Source organism: Clytia hemisphaerica, unplaced genomic scaffold (assembly GCF_902728285.1).
Source record: "Clytia hemisphaerica strain Z4C2 unplaced genomic scaffold, Clytia hemisphaerica genome assembly, whole genome shotgun sequence".
NCBI lineage: Eukaryota > Metazoa > Cnidaria > Hydrozoa > Leptothecata > Clytiidae > Clytia > Clytia hemisphaerica.
Genome location: NW_027103839.1, coordinates 571,628 through 590,532, shown reverse-complemented (window position 1 = coordinate 590,532; position 18,905 = coordinate 571,628). Strand labels below are relative to the sequence as shown.

General features: G+C 35.9%; 2 protein-coding genes across 2 annotated transcripts in view; both read right to left on the bottom strand.

Moving 5' to 3' along the window:
• Nucleotides 1-8,448, bottom strand: part of LOC136807439 (myosin-11-like) — a 29,889-nt gene extending 21,441 nt beyond the window's left edge. The window contains exons 1-13 of the mRNA XM_067064026.1: nt 8,345-8,448; nt 7,942-8,019; nt 7,264-7,291; nt 7,040-7,071; nt 6,848-6,889; nt 5,337-5,444; nt 4,901-4,984; nt 4,038-4,082; nt 3,597-3,726; nt 3,355-3,387; nt 2,298-2,841; nt 1,349-1,540; nt 1,074-1,101 (exon numbers count right to left, since the gene is read on the bottom strand). Coding sequence (XP_066920127.1) covers nt 1,074-1,101; nt 1,349-1,540; nt 2,298-2,841; nt 3,355-3,387; nt 3,597-3,726; nt 4,038-4,082; nt 4,901-4,984; nt 5,337-5,444; nt 6,848-6,889; nt 7,040-7,071; nt 7,264-7,291; nt 7,942-8,019; nt 8,345-8,404 — 1,404 coding nt within the window. The 5' untranslated portion in view covers nt 8,405-8,448. The remainder of the gene's footprint in view (nt 1-1,073; nt 1,102-1,348; nt 1,541-2,297; nt 2,842-3,354; nt 3,388-3,596; nt 3,727-4,037; nt 4,083-4,900; nt 4,985-5,336; nt 5,445-6,847; nt 6,890-7,039; nt 7,072-7,263; nt 7,292-7,941; nt 8,020-8,344) is intronic.
• Nucleotides 8,449-16,837: 8,389 nt separating this feature from the next.
• LOC136807438 (salivary glue protein Sgs-3-like) lies at nt 16,838-17,512 on the bottom strand. Its single transcript, XM_067064025.1, has one exon. It carries the CDS (start codon nt 17,510-17,512, stop codon nt 16,838-16,840), a length of 675 nt encoding a protein of 224 aa, XP_066920126.1.
• Between the last annotated feature and the right edge of the window lie 1,393 nt (nt 17,513-18,905).

Genomic DNA, 18,905 nt, shown 5'->3' with positions numbered 1-18,905 from the left:
TTTACTTACGCATTGAGTTTAATTGTTAAATAATTGTTGACTCTGTTAAGAGGTATTGAAAAAAGGAACTCTTTATATTACACCGTAAAGCACTGTGGTCTTTGGAGTGATCGGTGTTGCCAAGTACCTCTAATACTGAATTTGAATTTCTATTTGTTTTTTATCTTCATCCTTGCGTGAGGAAAATAATAGTCTTTCCTCTCCCAAAAACCCAAAAAAAAAGCACGTTTAAAGTATGACCGATTTCTCGCGAGAAATTTTTAACTCAATTTTCACCAATATTTGCATGGGCATTATTTTTAGCGAGTCAAGAACATTATTGTTTGAAGGTTTTCAACAAAAGAAATTATGACAAATTTATACAATTTCATAAGGAGAAGAAAAATCAAAATTCAACTAAAAATACTTTCACCATATTTTTTAATGTGCATTAATTTTAGTGTCCCCTTAAAAATTTTAAACATCAATTTTTACGAAAAAGGCCTAAATTTAAGAACATTTCTTCTCGCAAAATAAGTATATTTGTATACAAATCCCTACAAGTTTCTGAAAAATAGAAAAGCGAGCGAAGCGAGCGTATTAAAAGGAGTAAGAAGTCGTCTCGGACGACGCCGGGACGGCTAGTACTTTAATATAATCTGCATAATGTTCTTTTGGTTAAAGTTATTCTAGACTAGAAATTTATCTTTTGAAATTGAATTTATTAATTTAAATAAATTTAAGATAATTCAAATATTCAACTAACACTATAAAGAATTGTGCAGGTTTCATAGTTTCCTTCTGGGTCAGTTTCCTTTTGGGTCCCCCCTCCCCCAGAAAGTTTAGACTGCCCGGTTGTCGAATCCCCCCCCCTGAAAATGAAAAATGTCATAAAAATATTTGGTATCCCAATTCTTTTGTGTTCTTCAATTATCAATAGTGAAGAGATAAAATTCATATTTTCAATATTGGAGAATTTTGATTTAAACTTGTACACTGATATTTTTTTTTGATACTGTATGGGAACTTCTTTTTCTCTTAAAGTCATTTTTGTATAAGAAATTAAAAGAAAAGAACAAATAAAGGAAACATACCAGGAAGGAGCTTGATGACGTCCCAAAGCTTCAAGAAGATAGAAAGAAATTTCATTACCTTCGGTAATTAGTAATAGGAGCCTCGCCAAGCATTCAAATATGAAAACCTATTTAACGATCTTTGACTTGTGTGCGTAAACGTAACTCGTTTATCGAGAAAAAACATTACGATATCACATGTGAAATAGTCTAAAAGTTGTTTTTATAAGGCAAACAAAACGAAGCCAACAATAAAAAAAACGGTGACTTTTGGGAACAGTTTGTTCAATACTTACTTGCTTTCTTGCGTTCTCTTCAATTCGTTTTCTTTCTCTTTCTCCTGTTCGTGTACTCGTGCATCCACTTCATCGTCATGAAGATCACTCTCTTCTTCTTCATCGCTGTAAAGCTCCTCTTCTTTAAATTCACCTTTTGTATCATCGCCAATGTTTACGTCATCTTTGTCTTCCAACAGATTCTCACGGCTCCTGTAAGAAAAAAGTAAAATTTTTCTCGATGTAAATAGACCTTTCCATAAATTACGTAACGAACAACGACTGCTTCCTTTTTTAAAGCATTGCCACTATCTTTTCTCGCGAGACTTAAAATGATATATTTAACAATAGAGTCAGGTTTGGATGAACTCCTTTGGGATTCAAATACCACAGTGGTCAATTCAAAACGAGGCATTAGATGTTCACAAAGAAATTTATGAAAAGGACTTTACAAAAAGAACGGATTTTCTCCGACAAATTGTCTCTATTATTTTAAAAGTTCAGTTTTTTAAATATATTTTGAAGTCAAGCTTTTTCAATATTACAGTATACCCTGAAAAGATTTTGACAATTTGTAGTGTGACTTCAATTGCAAATGCAAATCAAACTTTTTAAATGAAGACAGTAAAGTAGAGTAACATAATGATCCGTCATTAAGTTATGTACTTATTTCAAAATCCCACATAATGGTTCTACATACAATTTATGTATTGTATGAAAATGCTAGTACGAACCACATCTTCAAGCGTCCTCCATACTCAGCTTTCCTCTGATTTATAATCAATGCCATATAGCTAGACTACTCCAATCCTAACCAATCATTACTTCATTAGTTTTCCGCTTCGTATCAGTTTGAACCATAGCATTTTACAAACATTACACATACATAAAATATATAAAACTTTCTTGTAAGAAGAACCTATATATTTTTGGAGATAAAAAAAATCATAGTGAAAAAAAAAGCACAAACCTTTTTATATCATCGGCGATGAGGTTTTTTACAATATCAGTTCCTGTAATTGTCGACACTGAAACATCATCGTCATCCGAAACGCCGTCAAATATATCAGAATTAAACGTCCCCGATCGAGTAACAGACGTCTTTGCAGGCCCCGTCTTTAAGACGTAAAGAGCTGAAGTTTTTTGACGCCATTCGGGTCCCGGTACTGTATCACCCTTATGGATCATTGAGCGAACAACAGACCCACTTCCGGCCTCATAGACTGTAATTTTAACAGTTCCTAACAGCTTTTCAGTCGTTGTGTAAAACGTAAAATCGTGTTTATAGTTCGACTTGGGTAGCGTGGCCGAGCCGGACACGTATTGGCGCCAGTATGGAGAGCCAGGACATGAATATACATATAACGCTTTAGTGAAGTCGCCGACCGGCTCCATGAGAGCATTGAATGAGAAAAGATCTTTCCAATCTCCTTGAGCAGAGGATGGTGTTTTGAAAACGCGGAAACTAGGCTGAGTAAGTGATTGGTTCATTGACACCCACAGTGTAACGCCGTCTGAAAATATAACAAAATCTAAAGATACCATTCTAGTATTACGAATGAATAGACCAGACCTTTTGAAGTTTCTTTTTTATTCGAACTCCTCAAACTAAGTTGAACTTACTCTAATAATAACAACTTGAGTAATATGGCCATCATTACAGAAGGCATTGCCGCCTCAATATTTTACCAAGAATACTTTTTTTGAAGCCTGAAGTTATTTTTTTCCGAAATTCTATACAATTTGACTCAAAATGGGTCCTAAAAGTGCACTTTCAGCATCTCAAAATTTAAAAATTTTAAAGTCAATATCTCTTAGAACTCGTCGAATTTCACCATTGAAATTACACACCTAAAACTTCCGTAACTACTAAAATCTTTCAAGATATTCTCATCAACGTTCGAGTAAACAGATCACTGAAACTCTCATTGTTCGAATAAACTTCAGGGATTTCAGGGGTCTGGGATAAAATATTTCTTAGAAATTCTTAACGCATGTATATGAATGGAAAAGGAACTTTTACTAACCTTTTTCAGGTAATTCTTTTTCAACAATTTCAACTAAAAATGAAGCAAAAGTGATTTAGATTATTACATTGAAGTTGAAAGTAATTTAAATTACTCGTTAATTATAGAAGACACCGAAACAATCAAACAGTAAGAGGTAAGGTGTCAACTACTTTCACTAGCTACTTCAAGAACACGTCGGAAACACCTCATTTATTCACTAAAAAATATATTTCATTCATTAAACCAGGAAGATAACATACCTTCTTGGCTGGGATAAGGGAGTGATCTTTTAGGAGGTATGGGCCGAGAGTCAACTTCATCTTTCGTAGAACGTGAAAGAATATTCTCTTTCTCTGAGCGTGAATCTGCGCGATCGACCGCTAGTGTTGCCTTTAAATAAATGATTCGGAGAAATCAAAGATTGTTCACGTAAGGAAAAAACTAGGCTGCAGTTGACATCCTCTCATGAATGGCGAATTATGATTCAGTACAATATACTAATTCCTATAGTTTACTGAAGACAATTTTACCCTTAACCTACTTAAAGAAGGAAATGAGTATAAGTGATTCGGACAAGGTGAAAACCAAGCTTGGTAAGATCTTAAGTAATAGAAAGGACATTTTCGTACATTCCTTTTGTTTTTCTTAATTTTGAATACTTATTGAGAACATATAATTGAGAAAGTAGTTTTACAGTGTACCTTTTTCGTGTTCTCTTCAATTTGTGCATCGTGTTCCGTTAGTCTCTAAAACGAAACGATAAAGTGACGATGAGAAGATATTAAGAATTTAACCAGAGAATGTTTGATCAAAAATTCTATTATAAATACAAGGAATGAAATGACTACTCTATAAACTGTACACATAGGTTATTGGTATTATCCAGTGGAGTCTCCATGACTCAAACCGGCACGGGGAACGCAAATTCTTAAGTGAGGGGACCAGAAAACTTGTTCGAGTTAAGGAGACATCTGATTTAAAGAGGTTCGAGTTAAAAAGACTCGTGTGTAGTAATTTTGAGAATGATATAAACCAAAAGAATATTGTTGAAACGTGATTGATTATGTGATTGATATCAGACCCCATTACTCGAACAGTTCTAGAATCGAACTACTCGAACTTACTCGAACTTACTCGAAAAAGTAAAGTTCGGAAATTTTCGAAAATTTGTGAGGAGTTCGAGAGGTTCGAGTAAGTTCGAGTAAAAAATTGTTTCGGAAAGTTCGAATAATGGGGTCTGATTGACAACATATCATGCAAATAATTAGGCTACGTCATATCTTTATTCGTTTCGAGCGTAAAACTCCTTCGAAACCTAAGCCAATCAACTGCGTGTTTTAAACATTCTTTTATTGGAAATCTTAATTGATAAATATCTTTTGTGAAAGTTGTCTATTATGTTTAAACCTATTAATAAGTTATTCCCGGTGGGGGTTACTAGTGGCCGCCTATAGCAGTACCTGTAGACCAAGAGTAAGGCCTAAAAGCCTGGAGCTGGCTATTGTGTAGACTAGCAAATAATAAATGAGTAAACAACTCAAAAACAATATCACATTACACAAACCTGCTTCAGGGCAATAATCTGATCTTCATAAAACATTTTATCTTTGTCTCTTTGTTTAGCCAATTTGTCCTGCTTGTCTTTTTCCTATGAGAAGATAATAAAGTCACTTATTCAAAGTTTTACAATTTTCTTTATATGGTCAAAAGCACTATAGAGGAACTAACATGGGATAAGTGTGTTTAGCATAATTGAATACAAAGCCGGTTAGAATCAACCATAATAAGTCATTTCTCCATACCATATTATGTTAGGGAGGCCCGGAAAACCCGAGTTACAAAAACCCGAGTTACAAAAGCCTGAGTTAAGACGAATATGACGTCATAAGTCTCAAATTAAGACGTCAAAAGGAGATTTCTCAACTCGAAAAAGTTATTTACTATGTTCGGTAGATGATACCTTCTTTTGGAAATCAAAAAAAATGAAAGTGTAAAAAAACCTGAGCCAGTTTTTTGGTGAAAACTATTTTGTGAGCTGCCTCTTCTTTCTTGTGTTGTTCTCTCAATGTGTTGATTTGTTCCAGTAACTCACTCTCCAATCCCTTCATCTTCAAGAATAAATATCAGGAGTCAGTTACAGACTACATCTTTTTTCTTTTATAAGCATTGCACTTTATAAGCATATCTAGGTTCCGGTATCTTCAAGAACAGAGTCAAGATAAACATCAAGAGTCAGTTACAGACTAAATATTTTTTCTTTTATGCATTCACTTATAAGCTATCTAGGTTCAGTATCTTCAGAACAGAGTCAAGATAAACATCAAGAGTCAGTTACAGACTACATATTTTTTCTCTTATAGGCATTGCACTTATAAGCATATCTAGGTTCACGTATCTTCAAGAACAGAGTCAAGATAAACATCAAGAGTCAGTTACAGACTACATATTTTTTCTCTTATAGGCATTGCACTTATAAACATATCTAGGTTCACGTATCTTCAAGAACAGAGTCAAGATAAACATCAAGAGTCAGTTACAGACTACATATTTTTTCTCTTATAGGCATTGCACTTATAAGCATATCTAGGTTCACGTATCTTCAGGAACAGAGTCAAGATAAACATCAAGAGTCGGTTACAGACTACATATTTTTTCTCTTATAGGCATTGCACTTATAAGCATATCTAGGTTCACGTATCTTCAAGAACAGAGTCAAGATAAACATCAAGAGTCGGTTACAGACTACATATTTTTTCTCTTATAGGCATTGCACTTATAAGCATATCTAGGTTCACGTATCTTCAAGAACAGAGTCAAGATAAACACATCAGAGTCGGTTACAGACTACATATTTTTCTCTTTCTAGGCATTGCACTTATAAGCATATCTAGGTTCACGTATTTTCAAGAACAGAGTCAAGATAAACATCAAGAGTCGGTTACAGACTACATATTTTTCTCTTCTTATAGCAATCAGGTTCAGTATCTTCAAGAACTGAGTCAAGATAAACATCAAGAGTCAGTTACAGACTAAATATTTTTTCTGTTATAGGCATTGCACTTATAAACATATCTAGGCTCAGGTGTGGCAAAAATTTAAGCATGTGTTAAGCATTTTATTGAGGCAACGAAAAATGAATTTTCCTGATTTTGGCTGGGATTTTAGAGATTTTCAGGATTTTTTAGCCTTGTCAAGCCCTCAAACTAAGCATAGCTGTTTTCGAATTTTGTATGCCTATAAAAAAACATGTAGTATCCCCAATCAACCCTTAACGACATGGTCCACTTTTAAGGGGGCTGATAATGAACTTAGAAGGAAATGAAGTGAAAGAAAGCAAAGTGTCATAAAACTGTCAATAGCTGATAAAAAAATTTGTCATATTTTTTTATGAACCTGCAGGAAAGCAATCAAATCAGGTCAATTAAAGTCGTAGCAATTTTTCTTTTCTTTTTCATATCATTAGATATCACATATCAAAGGCAAGCATTAAGAAGTTACCAAAAATTGTTACCTTATCGAAAAGATCTTTGTATGAAGTTTTTTCATCGTCATCCTGAGAAACAATAAAATTAGAATGGAAATAATCATAGGACTAACTTTAATGTTTCAAAATTCTGAGATGTACAAACTGTACAACCTTGCAAAATACTTTTATACTGCAAAGATGAAAAAAATATTATTAAGTTGAAAATAAATCTCTTACCATAAGATCACCAAGGTTAGATTTCTTTTTCCCTAAAGGTCAAATTCTGGTTAAAATATTTGAATATCAACATGGAAAAAAATATTCTCACCAAAAGTTAATATGTTACAAAAAGCTTTTACTTATTAATTGTTCGTGCTTCTTAGATCAGCAGACAATACAGTGAAACTTCGCTTCACAAAAATAATACCATGCTTAAGAGATATCTCAGCTCAAACACTTACCATTCGTCTGTTGTAGCTCAAATATGCTCTAAAACGAAATGAAGAAAATATGACCTTTGTAATGAAATAATAAATCTAATTAAGTACTAAAAAAGGCCACTGATACGGTTCTCTAAATGCATTTTTGTCCCTAAATCCTTGCTCTGTGGTATATTTTTTAGTAGCATCGATGAAACGACTTTGAAAAATTGAGCCCTCGCAAAATCGGAAGTTGTTGCACGTTTGCTAGCCCTGTAGATTAAAAACGCTATGGCAACCTATAAGGTAACTAAAATTCGAAATTTCCGCGGTACTAGGATGAGGCAAAGTGTCCTTCAGGGCTTCAGGGTCTGCCCCTCCCCCCAAAAAAACCTAGAATGTAAATTTTCCACCCCCACCCCCCTCCCAAGCATAAAAAGTTGTAATTTGACGAATTAAACCCTTATTATTTTTTCTATGGTAGTTCTTATTTTCTAATTCTAGAATAAATGGAAAGGATGGTTGGGATTTTTATTTTTAAAAGCTTTTTTACTCAGTTAAATCTTCTGATCTCTCACAACATCATTTCATAAAACCAGCTTTTTCCAATTTGATTTGATCTTGGTTGATTTTTACGTCCCTTTGGCCTCAAAACCCATTCCCCCTGAATCCCAAGGAGGTAATAAATACTTGCTGTACATGGGAAATAGTAGAGCCTACCTGTTGCAAGAGTTCTTTCTCTTTTTGAGTTTGTCTTAGTTCACCCATCATCAAGTTCTTGTAATTCTCCATTTCTTCCTAAAATCATTATTTTGAAAATATTTAATAACAATATGAATATCTTCAAATATCATTTTTTGGAGCAGTCACCCCACCAAAAGATGGCTATTCGAAGCTGGTTCCGGTTATTTTTAAAGCAAGACCAGCTTAGTTTTTTTTTCAATGTGCTTGTGTCTGACACTGTCTCATCTGAAATGCTTCCAACTTATTCTGGAAATTAAAAATCATTTCCAGAGTCCAGAAATCAAGTTAGCTTTTCCTGACACTATTTTCAGCAACACTAGACTCAAGCTTAAAACTAGAATGTGCGAATGTCTGCAAATTCAGTCTGTTGTTTTGATACCTTCATTTTGTTCTCTTCTTGTAAACGCCAATCCTCATTTTGTTGACGCAAATTTTCCATTACTGCCACACTCCTTTCATTATCCTTGTAATGTAATATGAGAATATCAAGATATATTAGTAACAGGTGCGCCACAAAAAAGTTTCTCTCTTTCAAGTGAGCTTTCGCAAGATCTAAACGTTTTAAAAGAATAAATCCTTTTTCATTGAAAAGTAAAAAGATGAACATAACTTTTGATGGGTCATTCATTAAATTTGGTTCATTAAATCAAAAGCTATGCTCCATTGAATGAAAAAGTTACATTCAAAACGTGTTCGAAAACGTTCAAAATCAGCCAATCAAATTAAATAGAAGCACGGTCACATGATACATCAGTAGTTTTTTGGTCATTAAAAACTATAATTAGCTGTCAAAGTGACCTTTTGTTTTAATATAAAGGAAGTTATAAAGGAAAGTTGAATTTCAACTAAAGGAAGAAAATTTGTCACAAAATATCAAAAATTCTGGCTAGATTCATGAAAATTCATCAAATATGAGTTTCGAGATAAATCCAGTCTTGCATTGACTTTATCCAGTCTAGAACCAAAAATCTGAAGATAAAATCAGTAAAAAAACAAATAAAAATAATTTTATAAAGATTTTAAACCCCTTCTATGCTTAAGTTTCAAAAATTTATGCGTTTTATTACTAAGAAATGCAAAATTCGTGCAAAAGCTATCGTGAATCCCAATTTAAAATAAAAATTTGATAGTTCGACTTTCAACGTTTTCGATCACTTTCTGGAAATAGCTTTTTTATTAAATCGAGGATAACTTTTGATCTAATGAACCAAATTTAATAAATTACCCCTCAAAATTTAAGTTTATCCTTCTTCTTCTCATCAATGTAAAAGTCAGTGGCGTCACTAGGGTGTCGCTCCTGAAGACTCAGCGACACCCTTTTTTGACAAACAAAAGTTTTTGAAAGACAAGAAATAAAAAGCGCTGGTAAGAGGACGACGCCCGGCGACTAGCGCTCGTACGGACACGCGCGGCGTGCGGCTTTTTTAGAAAATCACGTCGCCTTCAATGGGCGGTTTTCAATTGGCGGCGATGTTTTAAATTGGCGGAGATATTTAGATTTTAATAAATTTACGGCACCGAATCAAAATTCAGTATTGCGATTCCTTAGCTTAGTAGAGCTCGGTAGAAATGAAGACAGCTCCGGGACCGTAAAATAAGAAATTTTTCTCACTTTGGCTTCTCGTCTGCACAAAAACAATGACCGGCTACCGATAAAAGTTTTTGAAAGACAAGAAAAAAAAGCGCTGTAAGAGGACGACGCGCGGCGACTAGCGCTCGTACGGACACGCGCGGCGTGCGGCTTTTTTAGAAAATCACGTCGCCTTCAATGGGCGGTTTTCAATTGGCGGCGATGTTTTAAATTGGCGGAGATATTTAGATTTTAATAAATTTACGGCACCGAATCAAAATTCAGTATTGCGATTCCTTAGCTTTAGAGAGCTCGGAGAAATGAAGACAGCGCCGGGACCGTAAAACTAAGAAATTTTTCTTCACTTTGGCCTTCATCGTCTGCACAAAAACAATGACACGGCTACCGACTTTAATAATTGTTATCCTCTTTGTTAAATTATTAGCAGAACAAAAGAGGTCTCGTCGGTGACCGTAAATTATAATTATTTTATCAGAAAACGAGTAGAAGAGGAGGTAGGCTGCAGAGGAGGGGACTCATTGAATGCAAGATCTTTCTTCGATTATATTATGATGTGAGACTATTACCATGAGAGAGCCGAGAGATATATTTGGAATACTGTATCAGAAAAGTTTCAAGACCTGACAGTGCTTCTCTTGTTTTTGGGAAGAATTGTACTGATGAAGAAAAAAGAATGCTATTCGTCGTAAAGACAGCAAAAGTTGCTTGTTTCCAGAATGGCAAATAATAAAGTAAAGATTTGTGATGGAACATTGACTATCGTATGTGGCAATATATAAGAGAGAGTACTTGTACAGATCCTATGCTGTAGTTTTGTATTCTGATTGGATTGCATGACATGATATTGTATTATACTGTAATGGATAGATGATAGACAGTTATTGGTTTTTGACTGGTTGTGGTTTCTTGTTGTTTTATGAATTTGAGACTTTACAGACAATGACATCTTTCGTTTTCGAAGAACATAAAATTGTCGTTGCTTATTTTCAGTGACAGCTATACGAGATCAAGACTCAAGAAAATGTTTTTCTTTGGGGGGGATTGATTACATTGTTTTGTATACGGTATTTTAGCCTGCTAGTCTCCCGGGGGGGCACTGGGTTTGCGGACTGACGGTATGTGCGGGCCAAAAATTGGCTTTTAAAATTGCACCCTTACAGTGCAGCAAAAGTCAGTGAAAATCATACCCTTAGAGTGCATTTTCCCCCGAACTTTCGATCCCTTTCGTGCAAAAAATGGTCAAAATTCTAGCATTTTTGGTCAAAATATCTAGATTTTTCAAGAATTTTCTGAAATTTCTACCCTTACAGTGCATCTCTAGTTTTTCCGACCCTTACAGTGCATTTTAAACATATTGGAAAAGGTACCCTTAGGACCCGCACATACCCGTCGGTCCTTTTGCCCAGCTGCCCCCCCCCCCGGGGCTAGTCTAAAGTAATTTTTATTTATTTTGTTGAAGGTTATTTTTATGATGAGCTTTGTAAAAATCATACAAAATACTTTTATGTCAAATCACAAAATTATCACTCAAGAAACGAATTTCTCTCTTGTTGACTTTTCTATATAACACGAACATAACATAACTTTTTGAAAAAAATGAACAAATTTTTCCTTCACTCTCCATCGGCACACTTTACAATAGAATTTCATTTTATATTTTACAAAAGGAGCGCATAAACTGTAAGACGGAGAGTTTGTTTATCCGGGAATTTCCCTAAGACAAAAGGAATTTCCCAAAGGGCAATATCATTCTTTTAGAAACCACAAGCTATTATTACGAACGAGACACTCACGTGTGGCTCTGCCACCCATGCAACAAATGGTAAACTCGTCTAATGGTGAGTTGCCGGTTAACCACGTGCAACGTGGCCTGTGTTTGGGGTTCACAGGTATTGGGATCTGCAGCCCATAACGTCCCCCGGTTGTTTGGAAGTATTTGGGCGTTATATTTTAACACCGCCCTAATGAAATTAACAACCGCCCTCTAACCGCCCATTTGAAAATTGAAATTTGCGACACCCCTTGAAAATCCTGGCTACGCCACTGTTATACTTCATTGGATTCAACGTTTGTTTGAAAAATATTTAAGATTGATCAAACTGATTCTATTTCAGCTCGTTTCAAGTCTCCAAGGAGCAATTGACCAAAGTGATGCTCAGCACCCTGTTTTTACATAGGAGCGCTCACCCTCACGTTAGATAACGTTCATGGTGTAGATGAAAATCTTAAGGAGACATTGAGGCTACTCGGAACAGATGACGAGGACGTGTACCAATCATTCCGATCATGTTACTTATTCAACCAACAATCGGTTTTAAAGATCGGAACATTCGTTTGTCTCGCTGATGGAGTGGTTGGTAAGATAGAAGAATTTATGTTTACAAGGGTAGCCAAATTCGTTCGGTTTCAAACGTACAATTTCACTGGCATGACGATCAAGGGTTTCAAAGTTTTACAACCGACTGCAAATAGTAAAGTTGTTCAGATAAGTGTGGTTCGACGGAAAGTGATTGTTTACAACGGAAATAACGATTTACTTTTGGTCGATTTTGACCGACCAAGTTTTTCTTTTAATTTTGATGCTGTGCCTCCTGTTATAGAGTAAATTTTGTAAAGTACCTTAATTCGAAGAAATTTTGGCGAGAATTTAATTCGGCGGATGGCGAATAAAATTAAATTTGGCGGGAACTTAATTTCGCGGATTTAAGGCAAATCCGTCAAATTTTTTTTCCAGCCAAAATTTCTTCGAAAAAGGTATTAATATTTTGTATATAGCTTTCTATATTTATTATTGTGCGATCATTTGTAAAAGATCGCTTGACATTAGTGCGCCTTTTCCTTTGCTTTCAGGTTTCGTTTTGGACATGTTCGTGCAATTGCATCAATAAATGATGTGTTAGGTTTTACCATGACAGGTCTATTAATTTCGATTGATTTGAAATTTTAACATTTATACACCAATAAAATGAATTCATTCATGTCAGCATCCAAATCGAGTTTAATCAAATTAGGATTCTGGATAGTCAGGCATATGTTTACTCTAAAAACAGACTAAACGCCGCCTGAACGTGACGAAAAACAAGACGCGTGTGAGGTCGGGGTTGGCCGTCCTTTTCCTTCACAGCAAGTCATTAAGCAAGTTTTCAACTTCACTTGCCCTTGGTCGGTTAAGTTACGGTCAGGCTTGATGGAGCAGGTTGAAATCCAGCTGTGCTCTCTGTTCGTTGATGGCTGCCTTCGCGGTTCCCGACGGAATACCTCCCGCCAGATCCTGATGTTGTACAATAGATCTGATGTTCTCTCAGATCTGTTGACATGATGCAACGGTTTCCAAAACAACCCGTTTCCAATACAGCTATATATATATTTTACTTTATATACTGTATTTTACGATTTTACACAATCGAAAATTATTCTTCAAAGTCTGACAATTTTCGTCAATTGTTGCGCGTTTGATTTCGCAATTGAATAACCTGTCAAGGCGTTTATCGAAATAATAATCTCCTCTTTAATGCTGCTAAAATAAAACTTTTAAGGCCTAGTTTTTTTGTTTAATTTGAAAGTAAAAAGTTTCTTTTGCGGATTTACATTTTTACAAGAATTGCTTAAAGTTGGATATTTCGTTTTATTTGTGAAATCAGGTTTTCGCAATGTGTTTTTATAAACTAGGAAAACGAGTATTTCTTATACGGTTTTTATTTTCCCAAGTTTTGCCGAGACTTAGATATTTAGTTTGTGAAATCAGCTTTTAACAATATGCTTTTTACAAACTTGGAAAATGCGCATTTCTTATACGGTTTTTTATTTTCCCAAGTTTTGCTGAGACTCACTTGGATATTTAGTTTGTGAAATCAGGTTTTCACAATATGTTTATATAAACTAGAAAAACGAGTATTTCTTATACGGTTTTTTATTTTCCCAAGTTTTACTGAGTTAGATATTTAGTTTGTGAAATCAGGTTTTTACAATGCGCTTTTTCTTTTAGAAATAAATACTAACGGTTTGTTGTTTATTCGTTTCCCAACATTGGGAATTCTTTTCACAAACTTGGATTAGTCCATTTTTTAAAGCCAAATTTAAAAGTTTGTGATTTTAATTTTCACAATGACGAAATTCCATTTCACAATATAACCATTTACTTTGGGAAATCATTTACAGATTGTGAAAAAGGAAATCCCAATCCTTTTTACTTTCACAAGGCCAGTTTTCAAATTTAATTTTGCGAACAACAATTCCAGATATGTAACTTAATTTTCACAACTTTGGGATTTGAAGATTTTTTCCTGTGATTCTTAGAAAGTCTTCTCTAGTTTTATTTAATTATCATCATCATCTAAAACATTTATCGGATTTGTCGTTTTATTTTAACATTTTTAGTTTGAAAATTGTGAATGTCTCGTTTGAACTTATTAGAAAGTCTAGTGGTTGGTAGCGCTCCACTTGTTTGGAGGATATGTGAATTAGCAACTCACATTAGTAAAAAATTTGGTTAAAGAAGTTCACCAAGTTGATATAAATTTTTTTTTTTTTTTTTTTTTTTTGAAAGAAAATATATATATTCTGATTAGGAACTTTTCACCATAAAATAAAGGGGTGAAAACCGTTAAAGCTTTCCAAAACTTCCTGTTGTAAAGATTAGAAAAACAAAAAAACACAAGCTTCTAAGCATTGAAAAATAATAGGTTAATAGGGTTCTAGACACAGCTTCGGTTATGCCAATGTCGTTGATGTTAATGGCAGCTTTCTTTGGGATTCTGCTTCCCCTTATGCATAGAACTGTAGAACGAATGAGTGCAAAAGAAATTTTCGTTCTCAGATAGTTCAAAGTAAGAGAGAAAAGTTCACCTCTCTTTTCAGCCATTAGTGCTGCAAGGGAACGAATGAAAATCTGTGCTTCCCTGCCAGTTCCGCCATTGGTAGTAAAAACAAGCGGCGTAAAAAAGCCTCCTTCAATCCTGATGATGCGATCATTATAGTGTCTCTTTTTTTCCCTTTCGTTAGCTTCAAACATGCTAGACAGGCTCTTCCTAGAGTACCTTTGGGCATAGGCATTGAATACCCTAACATAAAAAAATGCCCTCTGGCCTCTAGTCCAGAACCCCATAGCGCTGATATCCGCTCTTGCTCCGTCCTCTCTGATCGTGCCAGGTCTTAAGTCCTCTCCAGTAATGGGTTCTAGGCTTGGCTCGACCGCAACATCTTTCTTGACTTCACTCAGTAGTGTCGATAGAGTGTCTCTTATCTCATTGTGTCTCTTATAGACGAAACCTCCTTTTGGGCACGATAGTGCATGTTCGATTGTGAAACGATTACCACATGCGCAATTGGTGGGGAGATGTTTAAGTTGCCATCGATAGCGGATTGAGATGGAATCAAAGAACTCTTGTTTCGTTAAATTAAAATTCTCACATTTCAGTGGTTTTGCTGTGAGCCAGTTTGAGGCCCCTTTTATCTGAGCAAGTTCGTTAGCCTTTCTCTGATCCGGTGTTATTTCCGTTCTTAATTCGTCCAATAACCTTTGATGTCTAGCCTCATTCTCTCTCATGATCTTATACTTCACTTTTGTGTTGTTTCCCGGAAACTCTGTCGTTTGTGAGATGATGTTCTTGCGGAGTTCATCACTGACTGTTTGAGAGTTCTTATACTCTGTACTGGCAATTTCAGATAGGATAGGTAAGCCTAGGCCACCAAGTCTGACTGCGGGAGAGTTAAAAGCTTCCTTTCAAGTCTGCTGCATCGATGACCTTCTGTCAAAGCTGGTATCAGATGGTTGTCAATTGCTTCGTCTAGTGGTATGAGCAGCTCATCAATGTCCTTGAAGCACACGTAAATGGTAAGTAAATTTGTGGATGAAGCCACCGACGAATGAACTATAGGCGCATTGGGGTTGTGATTTCGCAATCTCGCTGAGTGTTTCGATTTGTTTCACCCATTTCTCAACAAGTCCCTTGAAATAATCAGTTTTGAAATCTTGTGTACCTAGTGTTCCTCCCAAGTACTTTCTTCCTGTGCAAATAATATTTACATTAGTCCCTGTAAAAATACGTTCTGCCTCAGTAAAGTCCTCGTCCCTAACCACTAACCACGATTTTGATGCCTTGGGGTAGTATCCAAAGATAGGACCAAGTCTTTCTACTGCACGCCACCATCTCAATAGGTTTTGGAGGCCACCGGCTCCTGCTAGGTCATCGGCATAAGCAACACTCTTTACATCGTTGGAATCGACCTCTTCACGAAGAAGCTGTTGGAGTGGTAGGAGATCACCTTGCGTTGTTCCTTCCGCTGATGTTATCTCAATACCTCCATCGACAAATAAACGTGAATTCCTAGCATAACAATTATGTACATATGTGCGATTGCTGGACATAGTGCCTTAATATTACGAAGAAAAGCAGATCGATTAAGAGAGTTAAAGGCATTTGATGCGTCAACAAGAAGGATTCCGTCAGACCCTTCTTCAAGAAAAATAGAATACATTGCATGAACTGAGGCCTCACATCCAGCCTGTTGTCCGGCACAGACCTGTAGAGAACCTGCAGCTTTCATTATGTCCTCTTTCACTACTGATATCAAAGCTTTCCCAAAAATGCGACGAATTACTTCTCCTATCCCTATCGGTCGGACACCAGGGTCTTTATCTAAATGTATAAGACGACATGCCAAGAAAGCTTCAATGTCTCTTTCACGTGAATCTAAAGAAAGTGATTGGCGACACACGGTTTTAAGCATAGTTGGTAGTTCAGTTCGAAATTCTTCCCCAGTTTTCCCATAGTTTCTTGAGGCAAGAAGCTGTCAATCTGTTCATACACTATGGGGTCTATTGGAATGATGGGTTCATTTACTATTGCTTCTGGCTGTGGTACAACACTTTCAGGGTGAAGGTTGAGTAAAGTGTTTTTGATAGTTTCATTTAATCCTAGAACGCCTTTGGTAGATGAGTTTTCCAGTAAACGTAGGGCTGCACGAATATTTCCCCGAAGCATGTGTTTGGTAAACTCAGCTGTTAAGGTTTGCTCAGTTTTCGATTTGTTCTTAGTTAGTCTTGATTGGATCTCTCGAGATTCATTCAATAATTTCTCAAAACTTCAATCTCTCCATAGAATTAGACGTCGTTGTAGGGCATGGGTGTGGTCCTTGGCTTTTGATCGAGGGTGAGGTTTTTGGAGGAGGAGGGCAGGCATACACATCATCATTTTTACGGAGACTTCAGATAAACCGGCTGAGTTAGAGTTCCAATAATTAACGAGTTTCGTACTCTCGGTAATGAACTCTTTTCCTGCTTTACCCGATGGTATGATCTCCCCAGATTTTATTTTCAGTTTTGTTCTGCTCGGATGTTTCTGGTTGTTGGGTAGGTTGGGTGGTTGATGGTTGGGTAGGTTTGGTGGTTGATGGTTGCGTAGGTTGGGTGGTTGATGGTTGGGTAGGTTGGGTGGTCGATGGTTGGCTGGTTGATGGTTTGGTAGATTGGGCTGTTGACGGTGGCTGAAAATTATCTGTAGAGTTGTTGCTTGGATTAGAGGTGGTGGTGTTAGGAGGGTTGTTTGATGAGAATTGGTGTTTTTGTTGACGGTTGCTGGCACATTTTCTTTTGTGATTTGCTAGTCCTCTCTTTTTGAATGGAAGGTTGCATAGATCGCAGTTCACGGTGAGAGATTGTTGTGGTGTCTTTTGAGATGGTTGTGGTGAGGGCTGAGATAGTGGTAGGATTTTGTCGTTGATGTTGTTATCTGATTGTTGTTGGTTCGACATATTTCTGGCTTCAGTGGTCAAGATATTAAAGAAACTCTCTGTTGGCTTAAGCACAGTTTGTTTAATGAGAGATGTTGGTTTGCAAGCAGGCTTGTGATGAAGATTGTTGTTATTTGGTGAAGACGAAGTTACCCTGCTGTACAGAGGGGAGAATCCACATGCTGCTTTTTGATTTTGTTTTGGTGGAGGTGGTTCTTCGTCCATAATTTTGTTTTCAAGATTGTTGTATAAATTTGATATAAATTTGTGTGTTTTTTGTTTGAAGTCCTCATTTCCTTCTTCTTTTTCTATCGTACAGCCACTCGGATACGGCACGCCGAACCGGGCTCTGGGCCAACTTTTCAAACTTTTCGATTATGCGTCTTTCTTTCTAAATTGTGATTGCAACACTTTCTAACCTTTGGTTAGATGACGGGTGACTCTAGAGTAGCAGGGCAAGCTTACTCATGGGTACACCTGATGCCAGACTTTGGTCTTCATCTATCTGCTTTCTATTTATTTCTCAACTTCACTCACCGGTTTGCTCTCCGCTAAATTTGTAGATTTATATTTATTGTTTGTCTATTGTAAGATTGTTTATTTGTGGGTTGTTACTTTTTGGTTCTTTGTTTTTATTTTGTTATTGTTGTTGGTTTTAAGGTTTGTCGCTGTTTTGTTTTGTTGGTTTTCAACTTTTGTCCTTGTTGCGTTAAGTTGGTGAAAATGATTTCTCGCGCAGTTTGAATGTTTTTGATTTTTAGTTTGACACGCGTTTTCTGAATTTTAATTAGCTTTTTCAGATAAATTATTTGTATATCCAGTTCATGTGTCAAAATGTTTGGTTCTTTGAACAGTTCAATCAACTGATTTTTTGTGTTCAATTTATTAATGACTACTACTCTTTTAATGATCACCTCATCTTCGATCAAACTGTTGTTTAAACCTAAAATGGCCAAAGATAAATAAATTGAGAATACTTATGGTCAAACTGAAACCTTAAATTAGAAAACATCCTAAAATCAAACAAAATTGAAAGTAAATTCCAGTCAGATATTGTGTTAGTCCTTGAAAAAAGGGTTCTCAAAAATATCAGCTGCAAAGAGCATTTAAAGCCTCAAATGTAGTTTATGACTAGATTTTCAGTTCCAAAACAACCAGTGACAAAATGTGCTATGTTATTTATCTTCATCAGTAAATATTACCTAAAGCTGCAATTCTATGTTGTCGCAAGGAATCTGGTGATAATGGAGGACTTGATAGAGGTGAATTAGGTGAATTTGGTGCTACTTTGCTTGGACTAGGCGGTGGACTGACTGAAATTGAATCCTTTGGAGGTTCCAATTGACGTGTGGAAACAGCAGATAAACCAGAGTCGTTGGTTTTCTGCTGATCATTTCTTAATGACTCACAAAAAGCATCATTTTGATAACAAATCAAGCAATCTTCATCTGGTCTCTTTGTACAGTGACAATTGTCACAAACAACAAGATCAGCCTTCGAAAACCTATATTTGAAAAAATTAATAAATTAAACTTGAATATGTAGACAATAATAAGTTATTGTTGCTCATAAACAACAAAAAGGGTTGATTTTGGTAAAAAATTAATTAATTTCGCGA

Bases quoted from the DNA above. Each gene is read 5' to 3' on its own strand.
- LOC136807438 (XM_067064025.1), bottom strand. From the start codon at position 17,512: ATGGACGAAGAACCACCTCCACCAAAACAAAATCAAAAAGCAGCATGT.